A 26,178-nucleotide genomic window follows, 5' to 3' on the forward strand; every position below is an offset into this window, starting at 1 on the left:
ACCCTTAAATGACCTTTTTCCCCTAAAGTTTTCATGCACAAATGCTTTATCTTTGCCCTCATAAAAAGTTTTAGAATCTTCAGCCATTAGGTGCGTTCTTACATTGTCAACTGTAATTCTCGCCCTGCAATTCTTTAAGGTTATAATCAGTGGATCAAATCAGTCAGGCAAGCTGGATCAAATTATTCTGGTAACCAACTCTTCATCAGGTTTGCTACCTGTAGATTTTAATTGTTGATATGCTGAAATCATTTTTTGAAGATATTCAGACCTATTGCTACAGCTTGTGAATTGAGTATTGACCAATTCTTTAATTACAGAAACTTTTCTAGCAATTCCTTTGTCATCATATGTCTCAGCCAATGTATGGCATGTCACCTTACCACTTGTTTCTTATGTCATTGAAAATCATTTCATTAACTCCAACTGTATAGGATAAAGCTTTGGAATCTTTTACTTCATCACGATCGGTTAATTCAACATACGCCCATAAATCCTTTTAAATTAAGTGCATCTTTATAACAATTTCCAATCTAAATAATTTGCCCCACCCATCAATTGTTTGTGAGTAAAGCTTTCCTCTCAAGGTAATGCTTCATGAATTTGTTAATTTTACAATAAAACATAAACTAAATTTTTTTCAAAATTTTTTTGTCTAAAATTAAAAATTTCTCTAGTTTCATGCCAAATATTCAACAAACAGATTGAAAAAGATTAGTGCAATATTTGAGTATTTCGTATTAAGCCTAAAAATTACCACGTGGTGAACAGAGTTATTTTAACTAAGAAAATTTCTCAAAATTAAAAATAAATAACTCCCATTATGCATTTTACAATCTATTCAGAGCCCATAAATTGAACAACAATGTGAAAAACTCATACCTGAGACTATTTGAATTACTCACCACTAGTCAAGAAGAAGAGAAGTTTTATTGAATGTAAATAAACAATACAGTGCAGCAGTGCTGCCATCTACGAGGTCTGATCAAAAAGTTCCAGGACTTTCTCAATAATTCTTTATTAAATTTTTTTAACAATTATTCTAACTTATCACCTTCAAAGTACTCCCCTCTGGAGGAAATACACTTCTCCCACCGGTGTTTCCACTGTCCCATGCACCTGGAAAACTCTTCTTCGGGGATGCTGTTGAGCTGCTCCCGCGTTTTTTCTTTAATCTCTTCTATCGTCGAAAATCGCTGTCCTTTCATCGGGTACTTCAGCTTGGGGAACAGCCAGAAGTCGCAGGGGGCCAGATCAGGTGAATAGGGGGGCTGGGGAAGGGTTGTTATGTTGTTTTTGGCCAAAAAATCGCGGATGAGGAGGGCGGTGTGACAAGGCGCATTGTCATGATGGAGAAACCACTTGCCTGTTGTCCACAATTCAGGCCTCTTCTGCCTAATTTTTTGACGCAAAGTTCTCAGGGTGTCAAGGTAGCAAAATCTGTTGACTGTTTCACCTTGTGCGAGGAATTCATGATGGATCACACCTTTCGAATCAAAGAAAACAGTGATCATCACTTTGACGTTCGATCTCACCTGACGAGCTTTTTTGGGTCTTGGTGAGCCTTTTGACTTCCACTGGGACAACTGCACCTTCGTTTCCACGTTGTAGCCATAAACCCAACTCTTGTCACCTGTGATGATGGTTTTCAAGAAGTTTTCGTCAGAACTGGCCATTTGCAAGAGTTCCTGACAAACCTCCAGGCGGTGCGCTTTTTGATATTCTGTCATCAGACGTGGAACGAATTTGGCTGCAACCCTTCTCATCTCCAATTTTTCGGTCAGGATCTCCTGACATGACCCAAATGAGATGTGGCACTCCTCTGCCATCTCTCGAATCATTAAACGTCGATTGGAACACACTAGGGCATTCACTTTGGCCACTTGAGCATCGTCAGTTGAAGTTGAAGGCCTTCCTGAACGAGGGTCATCTGTCGTTGAAGTTCTGCCTTCCTTGAACCGTTTGAACCACTCATGACACCGTGAACAACTCATCACTTCATCACCGAAAGCGTCCTGAAGCATTTGGAAAGTTTCCACGAATGATTTGCCCAATTTCACGCAAAATTTGACGCAAACGCGCTGCTCTACTTTCCTGTCCATTACAAAAAAGCTAGAAACAAAGAAGTGGCTTCAGTAAAACAGCTGTAACTTCCGTTTGGAGAAGGTTATCGATATTATGAAACAACAGCTGTGCTCGGGAAGACTTACTCTAAACAATGCTGCCAACCAGAAGTCTCTAGCACTCTCTCTTCCTGCGCAATTTCAAAAGTCCTGCAACTTTTCGATCAGACCTCGCAAGTGTTAGTGAGAGTCATTAAAACTAACTTTTGAACATTTTTGATAAACGATTTGCTTTGTAATTATGACTTTGAATTAAAACCAGAATGAAATTAAATTTTAAAGCATCTGGATTTTTAAAAAAAAAGCATTTTCAACTTAAAATATCTTACAAAACAGTCTCACGTACCTTTTCATAGTTATGTGTTTTGACCAAAGTCGTGCCAATTTTTCTAGCTAAGTCACTGTCTTTTGGATACAGTTTTAAAGCCTGCTCATAGGCTTCTAATGCACGTTCAGGCTATAGGAACAAAATTACACCATACATTAACAGCTGATCCATAAACACGTTTTGCATATTATAGATGAAGATATAAAGATATAAGATACTCTTAAAAGTTATTTGTTGTTCCAAAAACATCTTTTGAAAATATGTTTTAAAGTTATAATAATAATAGTACTAACCACTACCTGCCGTTCAACATATTATTCAATTCTTTAAATATGATGGAATAAACTGACAAATATCAATGAGGTACATTTTATCATTTGAACATAAAACATGTATCAAATATATTGTAATTTTATTTTAAAAAATTGCCTTCAGAGAGTTTCTCATTTTATGTCTTTATTCATCGATACTTATGTTTGTACTTTGAACATCTTCCATTTACTGCAAAAAATATGAAAACTGAAAATTATTAAATAAATACATGAAATATTTGACTTTACAACTAAGCTTGCTGCCTTAATGTATTAAATACTGGATCCTCAATATGAAAGGCACGTTCATCAACACAAGAGAAATTGACCTTGTGTTCAGTACAGTATAAAGAAAAATCTTGTTGGCAGACAAAGCAAAACTTTAGTTCTCTCAATACATTATTGAAAATGTATTAACAAAGAATGTAACAATAAGGAAAGAAATGAAATAATGTCATTGCAATTTGAGCATACATTGTCTTTAATCATTACAAATATAAATTTGTTCACATATCTGTGCATAGGAGTTTCTGTGAAAAATTGCAAAAAAATTATAAGTAAGAAAAACATGGTTTTGTCAAATCAATTGTGATTTAACTCATATTTAATACATATGAACAAGCAATTAATAGATTTTAAAGATGAAAAAGGATTACTTCTTCTATTTTCATGTATGAATCACCAAGCAAATTCAATGTCTCAGGACTTCTTTTCTCTTTAGCAGCCTCTCTGGCAAAAAAAAAAATCCTCAAATTAATTTTTAACAGTGTTAAAGCATATAAACAAGTATCTGTAAGAATTATAATGTAAACTTCAAAAAGACTCCAAACCTACCATAATGTCTATGTGTTCCATTAAAAAGAGGGATAGATTTATGTTGCTAAACATCTTAAATCTCATATTAACTTTCAGCATATTTAAATATTTTTCACATACATATACACAGTTGTAGATTGTAAGCCTGATAATATAAGTACAGTCGAACCTCCATATTTCGCAGTAGCAATTGCCGGAAAAAAATTTGATATATAGAAATTTCGATATATAGAAACGATCTTATTTTATCCTAAAAACCTCCTAACACATTAAAATTAAAGCTAATTTTCGTTTATGAAACCTAATTTCTAATTTATATGAGCATCGGATTGAATGAAAGTTAATAATTAAAAAAATAACAGAAATTACATTTTTGCACCTTTATACATCTTCATTTCTGGGCAATTCAACTTGATCCGCAACACTAGGGGATCTTGTAGCATTTTACTTTGGATTACAACATGCATTTTAAAACCTGACAAAATCGAAAGTGAGCCCACAGCATGATCTGCCAAAGGGGTTCCCTTTAATAAATCTGGTGCTCATGCACACATTATTACCCAGATCATAAAATTCTACTTCTTGCTTGTCACATTAAAGTGGCCATGTCTTCCTCAAATTGCTTGTTTTGAATTACACATGTGTGGTACACATGTGGGTGTACATTTTTAAATCATTAATTTAATAGAATTTTATCTCATACTAATATGTTAACTATTTTAATGAAATATGGTAAGGACATGAACAGAGTAGGTCTTATGTATAACAACCTAAATAATATTACTTATAATAACACTTGCTTTGCACTTCTTATTTGGCAACAAAACCATTATTTTTTCAGTTAAACACAGTAGAAGCTACTCTCAATTAATATTAACCTTGTCATACTTTATACAGGGGTGCCCACCTGGGGGGGGGGATCATGGCAGTAAGTTATTAGCCCTAAGCCAGGGCTAAGGTAGAACTACTTGCAATCATTCACGAGTCAAACCGCACCATGCTGCTGATACTCGCTGGTGAGATAAATTTACTTTATCTACCAGTTAGTTGGCACCCTCAGCTTCAATAAGGTGACATCTGCCTCCAACTTGGTTATTTACTAATCCAGACTGCTGAGTTCTAATAAGAACAAAACTGCAATCTCTGGATGTAATAACCGGGCTGTTGGATTTTCTGCAAATATATTCATAATAAATTTAGCAAAACTTCATGCAATTTTTATGCATGAAATTTAAATTTATGTCAGTTACTTTTTTTTACAAGTCTGGTAAATCATTTTACAATGTACAGAAAATATTCTCGTAAGTACTATGAAGACTGCAGAACATACATAAAATAAAATTAATGCAGATTTCATTTTTTGAAAACAAACAATAAAATAGTATCTTGAATAATGTCAGTATTTTAGACACATTTCCCAAAAAGTTACAATAAATATAAGTTATAGTTTAAGTAGAGAAAAGCACTGAAAAGCTGATAAGAAAAACATTTCCAAAAAAATATATAATAAAAATTCAAAACCGGTTAGTCAGGAAAAAGGCCCTTTTTGAATTACATAGATGGCAAAAGCGTACAAATAAACCAACTTTCATCAAAAGCATCAGAAAATACCAAGGAAAATCAATATTAATGCTTTGGTTGAAAACTACAGCAGAGAATAATATTGATACATTTTGAAAGTTCAATTACCTATAACAGTTGACAAATTTAATCCTATTTTTCTTATATTTTAAGTAAATTTCAGCTCTTTTCTGAACAGCTTCTAAGAAACAAGGTTTGTCAGGTGTTATTTCTTCCAAAAGTTTCAGAGCTGCATCTATGTCATTACTTGCTAAAGCAAAATATGAACAAACAAATCTTAAGCGATCTTGTTCAGGGGTGTCTCTAAAAAGAAAGTCAGCTTCTTTCATAGCTTCTTTGGCTTCTGCCTGAAATTAAAAACCATATAATAAGACTACAACTACCAATTATAAGAATCAGGAATGTATTTGAAATAACTTGCTTGGTTAGAAATTTCCTCTTTTTTGGCTGACTGTTGCATATGCTTTTACGAGCAATGTATTTCTCCAGGAAACTAAAAACGATGTTTCCCAAAAGGTAAACAAATGTAAATGAAAATTGCAAAATACTCTCTATCAAGAATATTTATAAAACTACTATGATAAGCAACACTGATATTAAATAAACTAAAAAAGAAACATGAGCAATTTCATGCCAGTTTAAAAACATAACAAATAAAGTAACAGGTTTAAAGTATTAGCAAAATAGTTTCAGTTTCAATGCTCTTGGCAATAGGGCTACAACTAGTGAATGCTAAAATCCATTCATTAGCCCAACTATATTCAGTTTGTTGCCAAGTGGGTTAAAACTCATCTGTTTGTGTTAAAATTAAAGTTTTATACACAATAGGCTTTATTTATTTTTTTCCCTTAGTTTATAGTAACAAATAAAAGAAAGTAACAGAAACAGAATTTTATAAACTCAAATTATACTTCACATGCTTTTCTAATATTTTATCAAAGAGCACTAAAAATTTAAGGTTTTCAAATGACTTCAAATTTGTACAGTATCTAAGTAATGTTTCTCTACCATATCTAATTGCATGTTCAAGTAGAAAAACTTATTATGAATTATAATACTTAGAGATTACATTTAATTTCTAAACAGGTAGGAAAAGACTAGTAAGAATCAGAAGTATTAAAAGAAATACATACAAATTTATGTAGGTCACAAAAAACTTGAATAAGTTCTTCATAAAGATTCATTCTTTTGGCAAGTGATATTTTTCTGTCTTGTAACTGTGACATTTTTGCTAAAATGAGAAAACAAGTTAAGAATTTCATCCTGAAATATGTAAATAAAAGTAGGAATAATATCTAAACTATGCCTTACGTTTTTCTGATAAAGCAATAGATTTTGCAAACATCAGAGTTTCAATTGCATCTTTAAGTAATTCCTGTTGCTTTTGAATTTCTGCTTTGATTAAAAGATAGTCAAAGTTTTCCCTCACCTTTAAAAATAAATGAAACAAAAATGTACATAAAAAAATTAATTTATTTTTGATAAACTCAAGTTTTCATAATCAAGAATGGCAGCCAGGCTTTGAAACAATGTCTTTTCTTTTTTTTTTTAGAAATACAGTAAAAACCCTGTAATGTGGACACTAAGGGTACAATTTTTTTGTCCACGATAGAGGGATGTCTGCAGGACGGGGGTTTTAACAATGTCATTTGCATTGGAATCGAGGATTTAAAAATTGGCCGCATATGAGGGGTGTCGCTTTTTAAGGGGTGTCCGTTAGCAGGGGTTTTACTGTATTTTCTTTTTCGAATTGAATTTCTATGCTTTAAAATTTATTATTCGCACTTTTTAAAATTATAATTTTTTATTAGTTCTGATATTAAACAAAAAGGATTTTTTTTTAATTTTAAGCACAATTTACAATTATATTAACTGCAATTTAGTTTTCCCCTGTAGTTCTATTTTTAAATTGGTATTATTTATTACTATTATTACCTTTGGGATCATTGACCTATGACAAATTGCACAGTAAAATTGACAGTGAATCTACAACCTGTATATAACTTTTAAACTTGAATGACTTCAGACTTTTTACACATTTCAGAACACTAAAAATACATAGAAAGATGTTTGAATTCCCTCTCACACTTACTTCAAAATTATGACTTAAAGCAACTTCTAAGCAATGACTAGCAGCATATAAATTCCCTTCACATAAATGAATTTTAGCCATGGTAATTCGGCCATCAGTTAGGGCTAAAGGTTTGTCAATCCACTGATAAAGGAGAGATTTTGCTCCAGCCAAATCACCTAAGAAACTCGAAATTATTAATCCAAACATTTACTTTGGAGTTATATACTAGCACAAAAACTTAAAATAACAACATACTCTAATCAAATGCTTGAACAATTAACAGCATAGCAAAAGATTTGGTGAAATGATTGACAAATGCAAACAACTAATATACAGCAATGTATTAAGAATTCTGTTGCAAGGAAACAATTACAATACAGAATGGTTAGCTTCCAGAAAACTCTAAGTATGCATTTAAATTGACTAGGACCAGTCTAGCTGGGCCCAGAGCCTGTTGCTGGTCGTCACTTTTGTATTTGTATTTGTATTTTAAGTAATTATTTAATGCAATCAAAATAATCTTTTTTTTTTTTTACAACCTCTTTTTCATTAAATTTAGAACTATTCAGGTAAAGTTTTAGTTAAAAATCTTCCTATTTGAAGTAAATATCTACAAACATTTATTGCTCTTACCTTCAAGAAACTTAAGTCGAGCTAGAAGCACACTTGTAGAGAAACCAATAAAATCTGGACAGGCACGATGTAGAAGCTGAGCTGCTTCACGACACTTCTCTAGACAGTCAGTAGCTAAACACTTTGACTTTGAGACCTTTAAAATAGAGTATTAAATTGTAAAACAATATTATGTTTGCAGACAACAAATACACAACAGCAAGAATGGTAAAAAATACTCTGAAAAACATTTTAAGTCCAAGGGCTCAAACCGATGGGCTTTTTAAGTGTCATGTCAACACCCCGGAGCCCTTGTAATTGAGTTAATCCTTGAATGACATTACTGCATCATATAAAATCATTCAGCTGAGTAATATGAGCATGAAGTTTCTGCCACTGAACTATATTTCAAGAATCCAACTACTGTATTAAGTAGTATTCAAGAGCTTTACAGTATGATTACCTTCAAGCAAAATGGGGCTAAAAATTATCCTGAAATATTTTTCACTTGGATGATAAAACGAGAATACAAAATGCAAAAACAGATTAAAATTTACTCGATTTTTTTTCCAGGTATTGTACCAATAGCTGTATTGTAATATTTTATTGTTGAATGTTATGTACACTTTTTAGTATAAAGTGGAAAGAAAGAAATGCAAGAGCTCAGGTCTAATTTTGTTGAATTGGAAAAAAATTCAATGCCTCTATCACAGTAAATTCAAAATAATAATACTAATAATAACTTTGCTCTTTCTAAAAGTATTTCAGCTGATTAAGTCAAGTTGTTAAAATTTTAATTTTTTGAATATCAGTAGGTATGAAATACATTTCTTGGAGGAGGGAGAAGTTTAGACACACTTTAGAGTATAATCATACAAGATATCTAAATACATAAATAAATTAAGTGAAATAAACTCTGAAAGTTTTAAAATATATAGAATTATTGATCCCAGGCTGTGTATTGCCTTTAAGGAGTTGATTTAATGCATAACTATTACACAACTATAAGATTCAAGCTTTAAGGCATGCAATTATTTCTGTAAGTTATGATCTACTTGTTGTTAGGCCATTGCAGTACTGTTGTCAAAGCAAAAATATTTTTTAAAGACAACAATTTTCATTAACTCTTCTCAGAAAAATACTTTTTGAACTGATTTTTCCAAAAACAATAACAAAAGACTTAATAAATCTACATTTTCTTTTATTTTATTCCATCTTACTTTTACTGGCAAAAATCAAAATCAAGCTTGGTGGAATGTATTGCTAAGTGCTATAAAACTGCAAAATATCTTAGAGAAAACCTTATCAAAGATTAATCTTAGTACAAAAAAAAACCCCTCTGAATAATTCATAGACAATTTCAGAGCAATTAAGTTATAATGTAAAAAAAAAGCATAGAAATGTTCTCAAAAAATAAATAAATAAATAAATAAATAATTAATTAGTGTAGTTAAAGTAACCTCAAGTGCTATGGCGGAAATTTGCATGTGGTTAATTTATACATTTATTTGTTTTATGTACTTACTTTCACAGTTTAAACAACATTTTTGCATTGTAAAATCAAAATTATGAGTAAAACTTGTTGATTCTATATGCTATGTAAACATAATGATTATATCATGCAATATCATTTAAATGTAATACCTTCAAAAGGCATATAATATTTGTCTCTTAATAAAACTGTTAAACACCATATTGAATAAGTTGAGTGATTTTTGAACAATAAACGAAAAGTTCTTCCTAACATTTCATCAAACACAACATTTTCAAAAAAAAAAAAAAAAGAACCTAACTGAAATACCTTGCTTGGAATATTGCGCATTAGCTGTTCACACAAATCATAAATGAAAGAAGGTTGCAGCATACGATAAAAATTCATGCTCCATGGAATTCCCTGAAACAAAGCAATGATCATTAACAGCAAAACAATAATACAACAACTATAATTGACAGCTCAAAGAGCAGCCATTCACTTTAGCATGCTGGTTTTTATACCTTTAAATTTATGTATACAGTTCAGATCAAATGAATGAAATGTATGATAAATGACATTCAAAATAAAACACAAAATTGGTTTTGAAACAGAAAGAAAAGAATTTTTGACACATAATTAACTTTCTTGTTCAGGTAAAACTTCTGAACACTTTGACGAACACCATTTAAGTTTTTTAACCTGATGTTACTAACCCATGTATCGTACTACCCCACATTAACAGGCAAGCCAGCAACGAAGTTGACCAGCATGCCAGGAAATTTGAATTTTCTGTCATGCCGGATAATTTGAGATTTATTTTGCAACAAAACGAAAGTAAATTTCCCCATTCAGTTCCAATCAGAAAGCAAACCACTGTAAATAAAAAATAAATCAATTCCAAAAGTAACCTCCTTTCAAAAAAATTGTGTATTGCATAAATATGAGCTTGTTATTTATGGCTTTAATTATGTATCAATAAAGTAATCAATTCAGAAGCAATCATTGTTTCTGCAATTTGTTCATATTTTTTTTAAATAAATCATTTTAGGTTTCTTTTTGAGGGGTGAGTTTAATTTTTATTTATTGAATATCTATGGTAAATTCTTTAGCACTGGTTATGGGATTTAACTTCCTGCTTAAATGTTTGCTCAATTTTAATTTAATATTTATAAAATTATTCGTTATTAAACAATATTTTTCTTGTTAAAAAAAAACAAATGACATAATTAGCAAATATTTTTACAAAATTAAACTGTTTACTAATGCCAATAACATATGCATACAACTTATATTCATTTTTAAGCTGATTAATTTTTTTTCCTATCCTCGATTTTTCCGGCATGCTGGAAAGGACCAGGCAAGTGTTATTGAAAATCCGGTGACCCCTGAATTTTAAGGCATGCCGGATAACGTGGGGTAATACAGTAAACTGATTATGATACTGTTTTTTTTTTCCCCAAAAAAATATCAAAAACAACAGTCATAATCAGATTCTTTGAAATCCCAATTGCTGGTTCAGGACTAACAAAAGGAGTATCAGAATCTTTCCTAGCATGGTGATCAGCTTTTTCATTACCTTTGACACCTGAGTGCACAGGTATCTAACATAGAGTTGCCTTATTCAGCTTTGTGAGAATGAAGGCATATTATAGCATTCCCAAACAATTTGGGATGTCATTACAATTTTATTTAGAGGATTTAAGGCAACTTGACAATCACAACAGATGTGAAAACATCTGTTTTTACAGCCTCAATTCAAGCAAGTAACGCAACACATACATAAACTTCAGCCTGAAAGTAGTTACTGCCCAAAGGGCAGTATTCAATGCATATTCAATTCTTAACTAGGACTGATGAGAGGTCATGCCAGCCAAGTTGGAAACTAGAGAAGTATCAGAGAAGTATACGTTTTATTGGGGGGGGGGGGATTCAGAGATTAAATGGGCTAAAGGCTCACCTCAGCTCTTAGTGGCCCTGTTCCTAACCAATAATATGTTAAGATTAGATAAATAGGGAAAGAAAGTCATTTTCAACAGTAACAGCTGAATTATCAAGCTCCGCTGCCTCTTTCAGCAACCACTTATTCTGCTTTTTTTTTTTTTTTTTGCACAAATCGTAAAAACAGTAACATGCATTTGATTTCTAAACTAAAGATGGAATAAGTTCCATTGTTTATTTACTGCAGTAACATTTTTACATCACTAATTTCTCACAAAAATAAATTTTGAAAACTTATTTAACAGTAGAAAATGTCTTTTGATCATTTAACTATTTTTTAATGGAAAAAATGAATTTTGATTAAATTATACTTTAATCTTGCTTAAGATATCATTTACATGACACTTGTAGTTTGATTTTGCGAGGCCAGGACTCGATCACTACCTTCTATTCTGCAGATAAGTAAAAACACGATTATAAATTCAAAACTTTTAAAATTATTTACCTGTTCTAGAAAGTATATTTATATAATCTTTCATGATTGTAAAATTTCTTTGCAATGAAGGAAAACTTAATTAATTGAATCATTAATTTATGTTTTCATCTACCAATTGCAAGCAATTTAATCGAAATGTTCACTTGCGCAGTTTTTAATTTGCTGAATGATTGATTATGTACAGTTCTAAACATTTTCATTTCAAGCACTTGTTAAAATATGCTTTCTTTCTTTATTGAAAAGAATCAAAACAGGTTTGAACGATTCAAGATTCTTACATCATTCAACATAGATTTAAATTTGTAAATCATGCAGAAATATCTTGTGCAAATGATTGTCAGTACAAAACAAAACAAAAAAAAAAAGAACCATTGAATGGATTTTTTTCCACTTAACATTCTGCAGCAGTATTAAATGATTTATAGCAGAAAACAAAAATGCTTAACCAAAGAAAACTGGATGCAATGTTATTATTTAAAAATACTTAATAATAAGTAAAAACAACATAATTTCAATTACTTCTAGACTTTGAAGATAAAGAGTTAAGGCTTCATTGATGTATTCAATAACAGAGTTTGATGATCCAGATAGTTCCTCCTCTAATGTAGCAAGAATGGAGAACACTTCCTACAGTAAATTTTGAAAAAAAAAATATTTCTATACATATTTGAACATTTCAATAAACAGTTTCAAAAGAAAGCATTGCACATATTAGAAATAGGGGAAAGCAGAATATTATAAAATTATGTGCTATAATGAAATGACAGTCTTTTTTTTTTTTTTTTTTTTTTGATAATTTGCAAATTTGATTAAATGGAATAATATCAACTGAAAATTTTATTATAGCATTATATAAAGTGGTTAGAACAAAGAAATATTATGTCTTATTGCATGAAGTCATGTCAATCTATAGAATAAAAAAGAGTTAGATTGAAAAAGCATGAAGAGTTGAAAAAAGTATGATTAAAAATAAAAGTTAGAAAATTTTAAATAACTGATTTAAAAAATAATTTTCTATTTTTCTCCCATTATACAATTGAGGCAGTGAGAAGCAAATGGATGCAAGTGCCAAAATTAAAAATTTGGGGATAACCAGTACAAATGGTAGATGAACCTCTTCTCTGTTTTAAGGGAAGAAATAATACTAGTTGCACTGGTAGGAGTGCTGCTATACAACATAATTTGGGAAAACTTTTCTATAAAAGTCTACCAAAGACTGGAACTTTAAACCTGTTCAATTAAAACTTGAAAATGTTTACTTACATCCCTTTGCTTCTCACTGCCTCACTTGATAACCTTAAATTTTAAACATATAGCATATTTTTTAATCATATGGTGCATCTTTTTTGGTAAACATGGTATTTATAACTTCAAATTTAACTACTTCTTTTGAAATTGGAAAAATTCAAAGTCTGAAATTGCCATTAGCTGAATGATTCCAGATTTATGAGACTGTACTGTACTAAAAAAGTTCAAAAAGCCAAAATTCAAATAAAAAAGAATAATCAATGAGTAATAAAACTAGTAGCTTGTTATTTCATGCATAAGATGAAACAAAACAAGCTACAAGCAAAAGGCAATAAAATCCTTTTCATTCTACCATAGGGTTATCATGAAGAGATTGTTCCTGCCAAATGCTAGATTTCCATAGACCAAATCTTAGAAATATTTTTCCCTTCTTTAAATTTCCCCTCTATGAAATCTGGATAACACATGAGCAAAATAAACACAAAACAATAAAATGGCAATCTTAGTGAGTCCTTCAGGAGATTACATGCTTTTGATAAACCATACTAGCTTAGTGACTTATTTTGGTTGGTTTAATTTTAGTTTTGTTTTTAATATCATTTAGAATATTTATTTTTAAAATATTAAGAAGAAGAAATGATATTTTTTGTAGTCCGTAGTTCAATGAAAATTTTTATTACCTTCCATGCTAACTACAGTAAATCCATGAAACTGCATCACAACAGCTATGGTAGTATTAACAAAGTAAGAAATCATATGCATTAAAACGATAAACCTATGGGAAACTATTTGAATACTTACTAGAGTATTACTTGCTTCAAGTTGTTTATAAGATTTTAATTGTTCATTAGCTTCTTCATATTCTCCTCCAGATATAAGACATAGAATATAACCTACAAAATCAAATGCATACCTTCTAAGATTAAAGTAAGCATTATAACCTTAATGGAATAAATAAAACAGGTTCATACTAAATTTTATACTTTTATTTATCATCTTAATTATTGGGCAGAACTTTTTTTCTTCATAATAATAATAATAATAATAATAACAACTTTTAGAAAAGTGAATGCAAGAACTTACTTTCAAAATCAAAATGAATAGAGAGATTTTAGAAACAAGAATAAGATTGTGATGTAACTCAGCAAATATACATTATACATTTAATTCACCATTTATTAAATGGGCTCTATAACTATGTCTACTTCTTGAACTCAAAAAAAGAAAAAGAAACTTCTAAATTTAAAATCAGAGAGATTCTTATTTGTAAAACTGTAAGACTGAAACTCAATCTGAATTTACTTTCAATTTCCAACATTCAATAAAAATATCTGTAGGTAGAAGATTTTAGTTTTTTAGGGCTTACTAGCGAACTTTTGAGTTCTTCCGTAACATTTAATTTTTTTTCCTTGCAAATTGTCAAGAAAATATGAATACAAACTGTACCTGAAAATATTTTTGATTTTATTTACAAAATATTCAATTTGTAATTACAGAGCCCACAACAAAAACACATGTTAGAATTGATAAGAAACTTCTGAAGATTCTCAAGCACTTTTCTAAGGGAAATCTAAGTTACATAGAGGAAAATAACTAACCTCTCCAAATTCTATGCGCACAACTTAGGTAACTCAAAACACGAATTAAAAAGTAATTACAGTAAACTACTGAATATCCACAGAATAGGGTGACACAAGTGCCGCACATAATAAAAATTGCGGATATACTGCAAAAAGACTAAAATGAGGGACAAATAAAGTAAAAATTGCCCTTCTTCAAAAACTTAGCTGTATTGATGCATAATACTTTCTTCAAACAGTGAAAATATACAGTGCAGTAAAAATGATTTGTATTTTTTCACAACAGAACTAAACATCAATAAAGAACAAATGTATGTATGATGAAGAAAGCACAACAAAAAAATAAAACAAAAACAGCTGAGTTTATTTACAGTAATTCAAAAAAAACTGCCATTGCATTTGCTTTTTACTGCAAAAATACATGCTTATGATGGTTACATGACTTGCAGATAACCCCCCAAGGAGATAATCTGCTTGTAGATAATCGGGAGTTTACAGTAAACAAGAAATCATGCATCCACAGAACTAAAAATATCACCTGGGACAGATCGAGCACAAGCATGGTTTTTAAACACTTTAGAAGCTTCACTAATTTTTCCAGAATGTAAGCATAGATAGCCATATTCAGCATTAATTTCAGGATCTGTTGGCCTTAAATCTGCTGCTTTTTTAGCCATAGATAAACTTGCTTCCAATATAGGTGTGAATGAGCCAGACTATAAAAAATATTGAAACGAAACTTTTATAAAGTGAATAATTTCCTTTGAACAAAATAATATTCAATAAAAAGAAAATACTTACATTGTTTGGCAAAAAAATATAATACTGTTGTATGGCAAAACAGCATTCATGTACATTATTGTTACGGAATGAGTTTTTAGAAACCCAGTAAAAAGATTTTGAAAGAAATGTAATTAACTTATATTTTACTATATGGCACCCAGTGAAGCAATTATCACGAAATACTACTTTAAAAGGTACCAGTTTATTTTCTCTTTGCAAATATAAAAATGAACTTCTTATCTCATTTGAAATAATAAGTCATACAGTTGAAACTTAAGGATTATTGTCTTAACTAAATAAAATTGCAGGAAACCACCTGTCATGTTTTAAACTCACAATATAATTATTTTATAGCTTTTGGAAAGGTAATAAATAGGCTAGTGTGGATATGTAAAGATAGGAAACTCCCTAATTAGCTAAGTTATCTACTCATTGATTCAGAGTACTCCACTAAAATGTATCAAGAATTTCTTATGGTGGATGGATGTATTTCTCAGCTAGTATGCTCATTGGCTGAGCTATTTGTAGGGGATGGGGGCACAGGGAGCACATGCCCAAAATCTAAAAGGAATTTGAAAAATGCAATTGTCAAATTAAATAGTTTTCAATTGTTTTTTTAGTAGCATGAACAGTTTAAACTATAAGATGCATTTGAATAAAATCACTTTTGTTCAACATTCATAGTCATTGAGCTTTGCTTCTGTAGCGGCTATGAATAGTCTCAGATTCGTTTGCAAAATTACTACATTCATGAAGTATAATGACACAATCAAATTTTTATATTAAATACTCAGCTGTATGGATTCTTAAAGTGATTGCACATGCATCAATTGCTAGTGTTCTCAATCAATAGTGCAAACAATAGTAGAAACAAATTTCAAATGCTCAAAAAAAAAAAAAAAAATGAACAATAAATTTTTGTATGGTGACCGTTTTAAATCCTATATACATAAAAAAAAAACATTTATTTCTCAGTAAAAGGTAAAATGTCTTTCCTCTAAAAAAATTAGAAAAAATTATTAGTATTTGTGAAAAATAATAACCCCAATTATTTATGTTTAAGACAAATATATAATACAGATAATGCTTTAGAAAATAATTTTATTCATGTTTTTTTTTTAATTATATAATACATATCCAACAGCTTACTTAAGGTATATAAATTGAATGGAACATTGGGGAAATGACTAAATAATTAATAAAACGTACAATACATTTTTGTACAATCTATTCAAATTCAGATTCATAATCACTCTTACTTTCATAGCAGCCATCACTTTCATCATCACAAACATTAGACTCATTGCATTTATCAACATTGAATTGACAAAGATCATTGGCAGCAATCTTTGCTTGAAAGATTTCCAGCATGGAAGAATAGGAGTTGAATTGAAGCCTTTAACTTTTTCAAAAATTGTTCATTGTTTTTCTTTGTAGTGTATATCTTATTGAACAAAATCAATCTTCCAGTATTTACATTCTGACAATAAATGATTTCAAACATAAAGCATAAAAACTACTGCAGTTTTATTATCATCAAAAATGTCATTAGGGTCTGTCAACGACTGGAAAATTTCTTGAATTCTTGAATGATTAACAAAAACATTATATAGCCTTACTTTACCTTTATTAAAGAATGAAGCTGCGTAGTCACAACCTGTGGATGCATGAAACGTTGGCAGCACAAGACATAAAGATGGATGCAGTTTTCTAGACAATTCCGTACAATTTATACAAATTTCGTCTCCACTATTTTTTTTCTCTGATGTACTGTTTTCCAACCATATTTATAAACTAGCAAAAATACCCGGCGTTGCCTGGGTCAGAAATAAATGTAAGAAACAATCACTACTTCCTTTCGTTTTCTGTTTTAACTGAAAGAACTCAAAACATATCACTTTGATGTGATTAAAAATCGAGCTTCTTCCTTAACCGTTAAAGTAAAATAGCAATAAGTATAAAGAACGAACGAATATTCATTTAGAAACGAAAGCACGAATTTAAGCATATAAAAATCTGAAGAATTTCCAAAATATGAACTAACAAAAACAAAGATCACTGAAAAAATCGTGCGCTTTATTTAATTAAATAGTACACACTCAAAAGAAAAAAAAAGCTCTCTACTATGTTTCTTTAAGGATGCAAAAAGTAGAGTTTCCAAATGTTTAAACGACTTTAAACTCATGTCTGCTCCGGAGAAGCCTCGATTCAAAAATTTCATAATGATTACTTTTATTATTGCTGTTGTTTGGCAACGAATTTTTGTAACAATGGGTTTTATATTCACAACTTCAAAGTTCGAATATGCTACCTTGCAGTGATTACCAATACTAAAGAAAAAGGTAAAACATTCCACTCCACGAGTTTTCTTTGGGATAAATTTCCAACTTCAAGCAGTTTGTGGTGTAATGTAATTTCAGAAGAATAAAAAAGAAAGCTTCACACAAATACGATGAAAAAGTACGGTCATTCACTAAACGTCAAAGCAAGTTATAAGTTATGGCATTTGTTTGTTTCACCTTTTTTCATCCACCACTAGACAGTGGCTGCTGTGCCCCCTATAATTTATTGGAGTTGCGAATTTAATTATTTAATGGGGAAATGATATGAAATTTACTGTTTTCCACCATAACCTTTTACAACTAAGTGTTTAAGGAATAAATTACAGCCTAAGTTGCTCCCTCATAATGTATCTATCTATGGTGAAAAAAGGTTAAAATCCCTTCAGTAGTTTTGAATAATCTCAGCCAGAATAATTTAAAAGTTTATGGCAATGACAATTTACATTGAGACAAAGAATTAGAATATTAAAATTAAAAGGGAAAGAAACATTTTCAAACAAAACAACATCAATACTTTGTGGCATCACTTTTTTCTAAAACCACGGCTCTAATCCTTGCAGACATGGATTTTAACAGTTTTTCACATTCATTGCTACTAATACTGTTATATGTCATCTATCTTCAATGTACCAATGAGTCTAGTTTTGTTGGTGGAAACTTCGTCTTGAACATTTTTCTTTAGATTTGACTATGCAACAAATTCTTGATCATATTGAGATTGGGAGAGTTGCTTGGTCAGTTAATTACCAATCTCTCTTTCTGCTTCCTATATGTGAATCGATTTAGAGATGTGGCACAAAGTGGATTCTTGCTGAAAGATAAATGTGTCATTGCTGTGCTTCAGAAAATAGTATCATGCAATAATCAAGTATATCTTGATAAAGTGGAATATACAGCTTGTTTTAAGATACATAACTGACCAGTTAAAGCAGCTGTCATGCATCTCCATACCATAACAGATGTTTCAAATTTGACCAAGCCTTTACCAAGATTTCTCAAACGCTGCATTTATGAAAAGGCAAACCCGAACACCCATTTTTGTCAGCAAAATCGCCATTTTCTAACCTTTTTTTTTCTTTTTGGAGCCATTGATACATTTGTTATAACTACTGAGAGCGTTTCATTAGCACACCATTTGGTAAATGATTGGTTTAAAAAAAGTATCAAGCCTATGTAGCAGAAATTAAGAGAATTCAGGATTAGTTTCTCTTTAAAAAAATAATAGACCTCCCTAAAATAAAAAGATTCACATTTATTCTAACAAACAAATGGAATGTTAACTTTTGATGCATGCTCGTTAAATAAGCTTTATGCCACATGATATGCAAATACTTTTTTCAAATAAATTTTTATTTAAAATATTCAAGCAATAAAAAAATTACTACTTCCACTTCCATTTTAAAAATTCAATTCAAAATTTTGGTCAGACTGGGGGATCTTACCTTCTTTTCTCCACAATGTAAACCCTGCTTTATGTGTATTTCAGCTATTAGATCAATAAATATCATGTAATCGACTCACTGCTATTACTTTCTGGACAGGCCATGTATGTATTATCTAAGTATTATCAATGCAAAAAAACTGGTCCATGAAAAATTAATGCCAAAGTCTAACAAAAATATAATGAATATTGAAACTATGTCTACTCCATTCATTTTTCAAAATAAAACAGCAAACCTGGAAAAATTACAGTAAAAAATGTAATAAATTTAGAGTAATCTTACTAGTCTTGCTAAAACTTGAGCGGTTTCACACAGTAGAAGAGGATTTTTAGGTTCCCAAGTCATTATAGCATTATATAACGATTTCAACTTGCCTTCAATCTGAAAATAAACAAAAAAGAAAAGAATTTATAAAAATTTCTCGATGTTAAAATTAAAGACTCATACATATCCAAGAAACCTGAATCACTTGAACTCTTAAACTAAACAATCAGCATGATACATTCAATAGAAAAAGGATTAAAAAGAGATAAGATTGATGATTATAGATTTCACTAAAATATATTTTGCAGAAAATTAAATCATACTTAGAAAAACCAAAATAATTAACTAAAAATCATTAATTTCATGAATTAAAAAAAATGTATGCTAAGATTTCAGCGATGTTCCATTGCAAGTATTAAAACAAATTCCAAACAAATGCAGATGACTAATGAAGAAATAGTCAAATACATTTATAACATCAACCTATATAACACTAATCTTTATAAACCACACAACTTTTCTGATGTAAACAATAAACTTTGCAGTTTAAAAAAAACCCTCTGTTCTGCCTTTCGAACATAAAATTTCTTAGGCAAATTAAATTTTAAACCAGTCTTTCATCTTTCCATCTTAATTCAAAACTTTAAAATGAAAATTAGTACTCAAAAAAAGTGCCAGATTGTTCTTGAAAACACAATTATTGTGCAAACAGCAGTGCAGATAATTCCCTTTTTTTTTTAAATTGAAATATATTTAGTTTTGAATGAAAATATATATATTACATTGCATAATAAGTCATTCAATACTCACAACAATTAAAACTTACTCTGAAGTGCAAATATATAGATATTTTGAATGTTATTTTCAAAATTTGAGAAATGATCTATATAACGCCAAAACCTGCATAACGCAAAAGCTCTAGTCCAAAGCTGTGCATTATAACGGTCTTCTACTGTAAAACGAAATAAATTGTAAAAAAAATCATGAACACATTACAGTGAGATTCAGCTTTACATATTTCTGTGATCAAGCATACCAAGTTCTCAAAGTGTAGTGGATTTTACCAAACTAATAAAATACTTTGATGATTGAAATTCAAAATAGGTTGTAAGTCTCAAACTAAATCTATTGCATGTGCATTTTAAAACTCAAAATGCAAATCAGGCTTTGCAGTGAGTGTATTGTGTGATAGCAAAAGGAAACCGCTTTTGCTGTCAAGGGTGGGGGGAGAGTCTAAGGTACAATTCCTTATTCCTTGAACAAAATTTCTTCCACAAATTCTTTACCAATTGAATGACATTATTTGCTTATTTCTTAAATCTGTACACAAAAAAAAATGTCATTGTATTTCTTTGTTTGGGCAAATGCAGTTACAGATAATTTTCATCCAACATCCCTCTCTTTTAAAGCCTAGCTAGAATATTGATTTTTCTTCCAATTTACTGATCTTGGTACAAATAAGAATATGTCAGAGAAAAATCAAGCAGCTATGAACAATGGGCACAAAAGATCTATCATGTTTAATGATTAATATTGTATGTAATCTTTGAGGTCAATTTATTAATCAAATTAAAAATATACCTCATTATTATCTCCACCATGAGTCAGCAAATGAATTAGTATAAACGTTGCTGCTTCTATGCACTTTTCATCCAAAGACAAAGCCCTAAATTGAATGATTCAGTTATTAAAAACTTGAACGCACGAAAATAATCTAAATTCAATTTTACAATTCTTTTGTACACAAATAGCACAAAAGGAGGAAAAGGATTCATAATAAAATATTAGTCAGCATTCTAAACCGTCTGTATATCTTGATTTAAGGACATAAAAACAATGTATAAAAGTTTTAACATAAATAAAGAGCTTGAACTAAAACAATAAAAAATTGAGTTATTTTCAAAATATTATTTTTCCTGAGAAAAAGTAATTGTTTAAACTTATTGAGTAACATTAAATATGTGCATGCACATTTGAAGTGTCTCACATTTATTTACTGTGAAGACAACCTTTCTTTAGTCAAAATAAGTTAATGTTTACCCTTATAAAGTTTATGGTCAACCCTAGAAAAAGAAATGGTCACTGTAGTAAAATATTTTTTTTCTGTTAACTATTTGGTATTACATATTCTTTGCTACTTAAAACTATAAAGTTTAATATGTAAGAGCAGAGATGTTTAACCATCTGACGTTTGAGCCTGAAGATTAAGCTCACATCTTCAATCACAGATAAGTGTTTCTCGAAACCCTGAAATGTATGTTACATGTATTTAAAATTGTTGTAAATGTTTGCTTTAATACATCATCTTTTTTTTAAAATTGTTTCTACACAAAGGTGAACATTTTAGTATTTTAACAAATGGTTCTTAATTAAAATTAACTTAAAATTGCAGAATAATCATATTTTTATAAGTCTTGACACAACTGTTACTCAGTTCTGCTACTAAAAATAGTTCCTTTTACAGGCTAAATATGAAAAATAGTCTCCATAGTTGTTGCCAGTAGTAGAAAAAAGTCTCCCATTTTCTGAAAGAAATGGTATTTATGTCATAATAATGTAATGACACTTCTATAAAAAATAAAAAATAAAAATTGGCTGCATGCTATGTAAGTGAGACCAATCAAAGCAGATAGTTAGATCCGTACAGGGGCCCCATTTTTCAAAGAATGTTCTCTAAAAAATCTGAGGGAAAACCTGAAAAAAAGGTTTTCCAGACTTGAATCCAGAAATTTGAAATGAACACTAAAGAAACAAATACCTACTGACACATTCTGGTATAATTTCGTATTGTCTGACTGCTACTAAACATCAGTAAAAAAACTGACTGTATTAAAAGCACTTGAAATGTTACATTCACGACATTTTCAATCACATGGAAATTAGAAAGTTTTAGAGAAATGAATGAAATGTGGCTGAAAGAAATTAAAGACCAAAATTTTATTGACACTCATTCAAAATGCAAACAGCAGATTTCAAAAATAGTAGTACCAGAAATGAACCTATCACAAAATCACAATCATAAGAACTACTTTTTACAAAATTAACAACCACAATGTGAATCCTTTACAAAAATTGTTTGCAAACTAGTAAGTTTTGCCCATATTTTAGCTAAAATGGTACCATAGTCACTTTTGCTCCAAAGTAGTAGATTTAGGCAACTTTTTAGTCGCCAGGGGTAGACTTGTCTTGAAAATTGTAATAAATTCCCAGATTTTAACATGAGCCAGTGGAAAAATATTTGAGTTTAACCATTGAGTTTTCAATCATTTAATTTTTATAAGAATAGTCTCAAAAGCATCTAAACCTTTTACAGTCATAATGTTGATCACAGAATGTACCAACTTTAATTGTACTCTATTTTTTGTTAATTACAACTAACTCTATGATTAAAGTGAAAAAAACAACCTGGATAAAGCACGATTTCTCAAGAAGATACAGCAAATAGCCATTTCAAGGCTACAATGGAGCAGTCATCAGTGCAAAAAGATCACTACACAACCAGAAAGTAGTGAGAGAACTGACGTCAACCACGTGGACACCAGTATTTACACCAAATGGGCCAACCAAGAGCAATTCACAACACAAGATGACTGAAAACCAATCAGCAAACAAAAAGTCAACCCCGGGGCGAGCAGCAAAGGAGAGAGAGAACCAATCAGGAGGCAGGAAACAAGAAGAATGAGGGAAAACAAGCAACCTGAAAAAGCAATTATAAAAATTGCTTCCAAATATCAGGAAAAAATGAAGTGCTGGAAAAATCATTGACTAGGGAATGAGAATTTTTCCAAGTACTGTAAGCTTTCCAGGAATCGAGGTCATACACCAAAGAACATTTACAAATAATTGTGGCAGACAAAAAATCAAAACAGTTGCCAACAATGCTGAGTGATGGAAGAACAAGCACATTCTTTTTGTTTATAATTTTTATGCTCTTTCAGAAGGAGCTTGAGAGCACGTTTAGTCTGACCAACATAACCAAGTCTGTGCTTGCATTCGTGTGTTGTCGTACAAATTGACTTGTTTGCTAATTGGTTGTTTGTCGTCTTGCATCGTGAATTCCTATTGGTTGGCCCATTTGATACAAATACTGGTGTCCAGGTAGTTGACCTCAGTTCACTCGCAACTTTCTGGTTATGTGGTGGGCTTTTTGCTTTAATGAAGAGGCTCCATTGTAGAGTTGAAATAGCTAGTTGCTGAATCTTCTCCAGAATTTACTTGATACGTTGGTTATTTACTTTAATCATATTGTAGCACAAAGTTTATTTGATGCTGTTCATTTAACAAACTCCATATCCGAAAATTCTTTCCAAGACATTATTTTAAAAACTAAAAATAGGTACTCATTAAAAAAGTTTTCATATCATATTTTTAAAAAGAGTATTAAATACTGTTTAAATTATATTAGTTTCAGCTTACAAATTAACTTCCATTACAGCTGAAATTGACCTCTAATCCAAAAAATACTAATGAAATTGACTGTGAATGATAAAGCTATCTGAAAATAATAATACTAGTTAATAAGAAAATATATGCTAAACATAAAGCAACATTATTTGAACATTACTTGACTGTTTTAAGATAGTGCTTTTCATTACTTGGTTGTATACAGTTGTACTAGTTTGGAACCAAAATTTTGATTCCAATTCTTTTACTTTCCAAATACAAAAGCAGAAACAGAATTATTTAGTATATCCTACTTCTCAAACTATACATTTAAAGCAGTTGACTACATGGGTAAACACTAGGTAGAATATCTGCTTGGGTTTTGATTCTTATTCAACAAAATGGTTTTTGAGAAAATAACTTCTTCCAAAGGAGCGATATGTAATTTAAGCAAGACTTTAAGAAGAAATAAGCATGTACGTAAACAAGAGATTTTTGTTCACCAAAGGTTTCCTTATGCAACACATGATTCTAAGAAAAAAATAACAACAGGAATCCTAAATGAAATTACATGCTAAAAAAATTAATACATAAACATCTTAATAAAAAGTAAAAGCTAGAGAGAGTTACATAAGAAGAATAAAATGTACCGATGAGCTGTAACTGTAGTTTGGTCCCATTCTTCTAACATCAAATGTACTTTCATCTTTTCAATGAAATTGGGAACAAATTTTGGGAACAACACTATTCCTTGATTCAAAACTTCCAATGCATTAGTATAATTTTTCTGCTTTTCATAATATTTAGCTCGTCCAAATACTGCTTCAGAAGATGAGCTATTCACGAAACAAGAATATAAGTAAGACATTCGTTATATGCAGTATTAAAAGTTAGATTTTTTATTTCTAAAGTTAAAGTTTTCTATTTCTAAATGAGTTTTGTTTTAAGAATCATGTTGACATGGCTCCATGCAGAATAGGCTTCTACATACAATGCACTAATAAACCAAAAATCGGAATGTCTGGACTCACGTCAGTCTGGCTCTGAGGTACAGATATTAAGATTGCCAGTATACGTTAAAACCAAGGACTCTGCATCTCCCTTCCCCCTCCCCCCATAGAAGAAAAGAAAAATTCGAGATACAGAGGTTTCGAGATACTGAGATTTTGATAAAAGTTACAAAATCAGAGTTAGTATTCTTGTGCATTAATATTGTTCAATTTTTTTCAATATCATATGCTTTGATTACACGTTTTACAAATTTTAATGATTGTATTAATAGCAAGTTTATGCATTTAAGGATGAGAATTATCTTTAAATAATTTTCATTCAAAAGTGTTGATATTTTTATCTTTTATTAATCATAATAATATAAAAATTGGAAGGGTATAAACTTATAAAACCAAAAAAAAAACTAGAATCAATGAATTCGAAATTAAGACTCAGGAAGCATTTTCACTGTTCGACATTGCCCCCTTCCCCAAGGTTTCCGAGTGAATGAAATCGCTGAAAAACAGAATCCTCGTACATATAGTTTTCCTTGAGCTATATGTATTACAAGACTTGAGGTTAAAGTTAGGAAAATTTGTTTTTTGTCTCTTAAGTTTCAGTTAATTAAGATTGCTGGGGATTGAATTCAAGAAATACAGTGTGGTCAGAATTTGAGACATAAAGGTTTTGGGAAATTTTCATTCGATATAAACAAGGGTTTAAACATTGAATTACTACTATAAATGTAGGAAAAATGAAAACTTCAACATAGCGAGGTTTCTGAGATATACAGGTTCGACTATTGTGTATACATATATATAAATACAGTCAAACCTCATTATCACGTCATCTTTGGGACTGTCAATAAAGTGTTGTCATAGCCAGAGTGACGTCATAACCGGAATATTTTAAAAAGTCATAATTAAACATTAGTTTATAATAAAATTACATATTTAACAAGAAATTAGCAGTTTTGATGTTTTTAATTAGATTTTACTACTGCTAAGTTTGAATTGTTGGTGGATAGAGCTAAAACTATAAAGAAACAAAATTACTTCACTTTTTTTTGTTCAACACTAAAATGCTTTCCAATGAGGGTTTGGTTAACTTTTGAATAATAATTTTAACACTCCTCCTTTCCACGGAGTTGATTATTAAGTGAATTAAAAAAGGGTTCCCTGTACTTATCAGCAAGAAAGAAATCAATTTGTTCAAAATTTTTATTAGATTTTGACATCCCACCTATTGATTTGCCCACCTTTTGAAAGTGGAAAAATGCTTTCTAATTCTTTTTTGCACTTTAATGTTGTGAGTTTCTTTTCAATCTAATGAAGAGCTCTTATCTCTTTTTCTCTCATGGGAGAAGCTTGCAGTGATCACCTAAAGCTGAAGG

At 30.4% G+C, this 26,178-nt stretch overlaps 1 protein-coding gene across 1 annotated transcript in view; it reads right to left on the reverse strand.

The window, feature by feature from the left end:
• Positions 1 to 26,178, reverse strand: part of LOC129231175 (tetratricopeptide repeat protein 21B-like) — a 97,835-nt gene that overhangs the window by 43,319 nt on the left and 28,338 nt on the right. The window contains exons 7-20 of the mRNA XM_054865422.1: positions 24,446 to 24,631; positions 20,994 to 21,078; positions 19,431 to 19,529; positions 15,120 to 15,297; positions 13,803 to 13,894; positions 12,273 to 12,380; positions 9,647 to 9,739; positions 7,867 to 8,002; positions 7,252 to 7,409; positions 6,471 to 6,588; positions 6,293 to 6,390; positions 5,268 to 5,506; positions 3,419 to 3,491; positions 2,470 to 2,580 (exon numbers count right to left, since the gene is read on the reverse strand). Of these exons, the coding sequence (XP_054721397.1) occupies positions 2,470 to 2,580; positions 3,419 to 3,491; positions 5,268 to 5,506; positions 6,293 to 6,390; positions 6,471 to 6,588; positions 7,252 to 7,409; positions 7,867 to 8,002; positions 9,647 to 9,739; positions 12,273 to 12,380; positions 13,803 to 13,894; positions 15,120 to 15,297; positions 19,431 to 19,529; positions 20,994 to 21,078; positions 24,446 to 24,631 (1,774 nt within the window). The remainder of the gene's footprint in view (positions 1 to 2,469; positions 2,581 to 3,418; positions 3,492 to 5,267; positions 5,507 to 6,292; positions 6,391 to 6,470; positions 6,589 to 7,251; positions 7,410 to 7,866; positions 8,003 to 9,646; positions 9,740 to 12,272; positions 12,381 to 13,802; positions 13,895 to 15,119; positions 15,298 to 19,430; positions 19,530 to 20,993; positions 21,079 to 24,445; positions 24,632 to 26,178) is intronic.

The sequence above is a fragment of the Uloborus diversus genome, chromosome 10 (genome assembly GCF_026930045.1).
Source record: "Uloborus diversus isolate 005 chromosome 10, Udiv.v.3.1, whole genome shotgun sequence".
NCBI lineage: Eukaryota > Metazoa > Arthropoda > Arachnida > Araneae > Uloboridae > Uloborus > Uloborus diversus.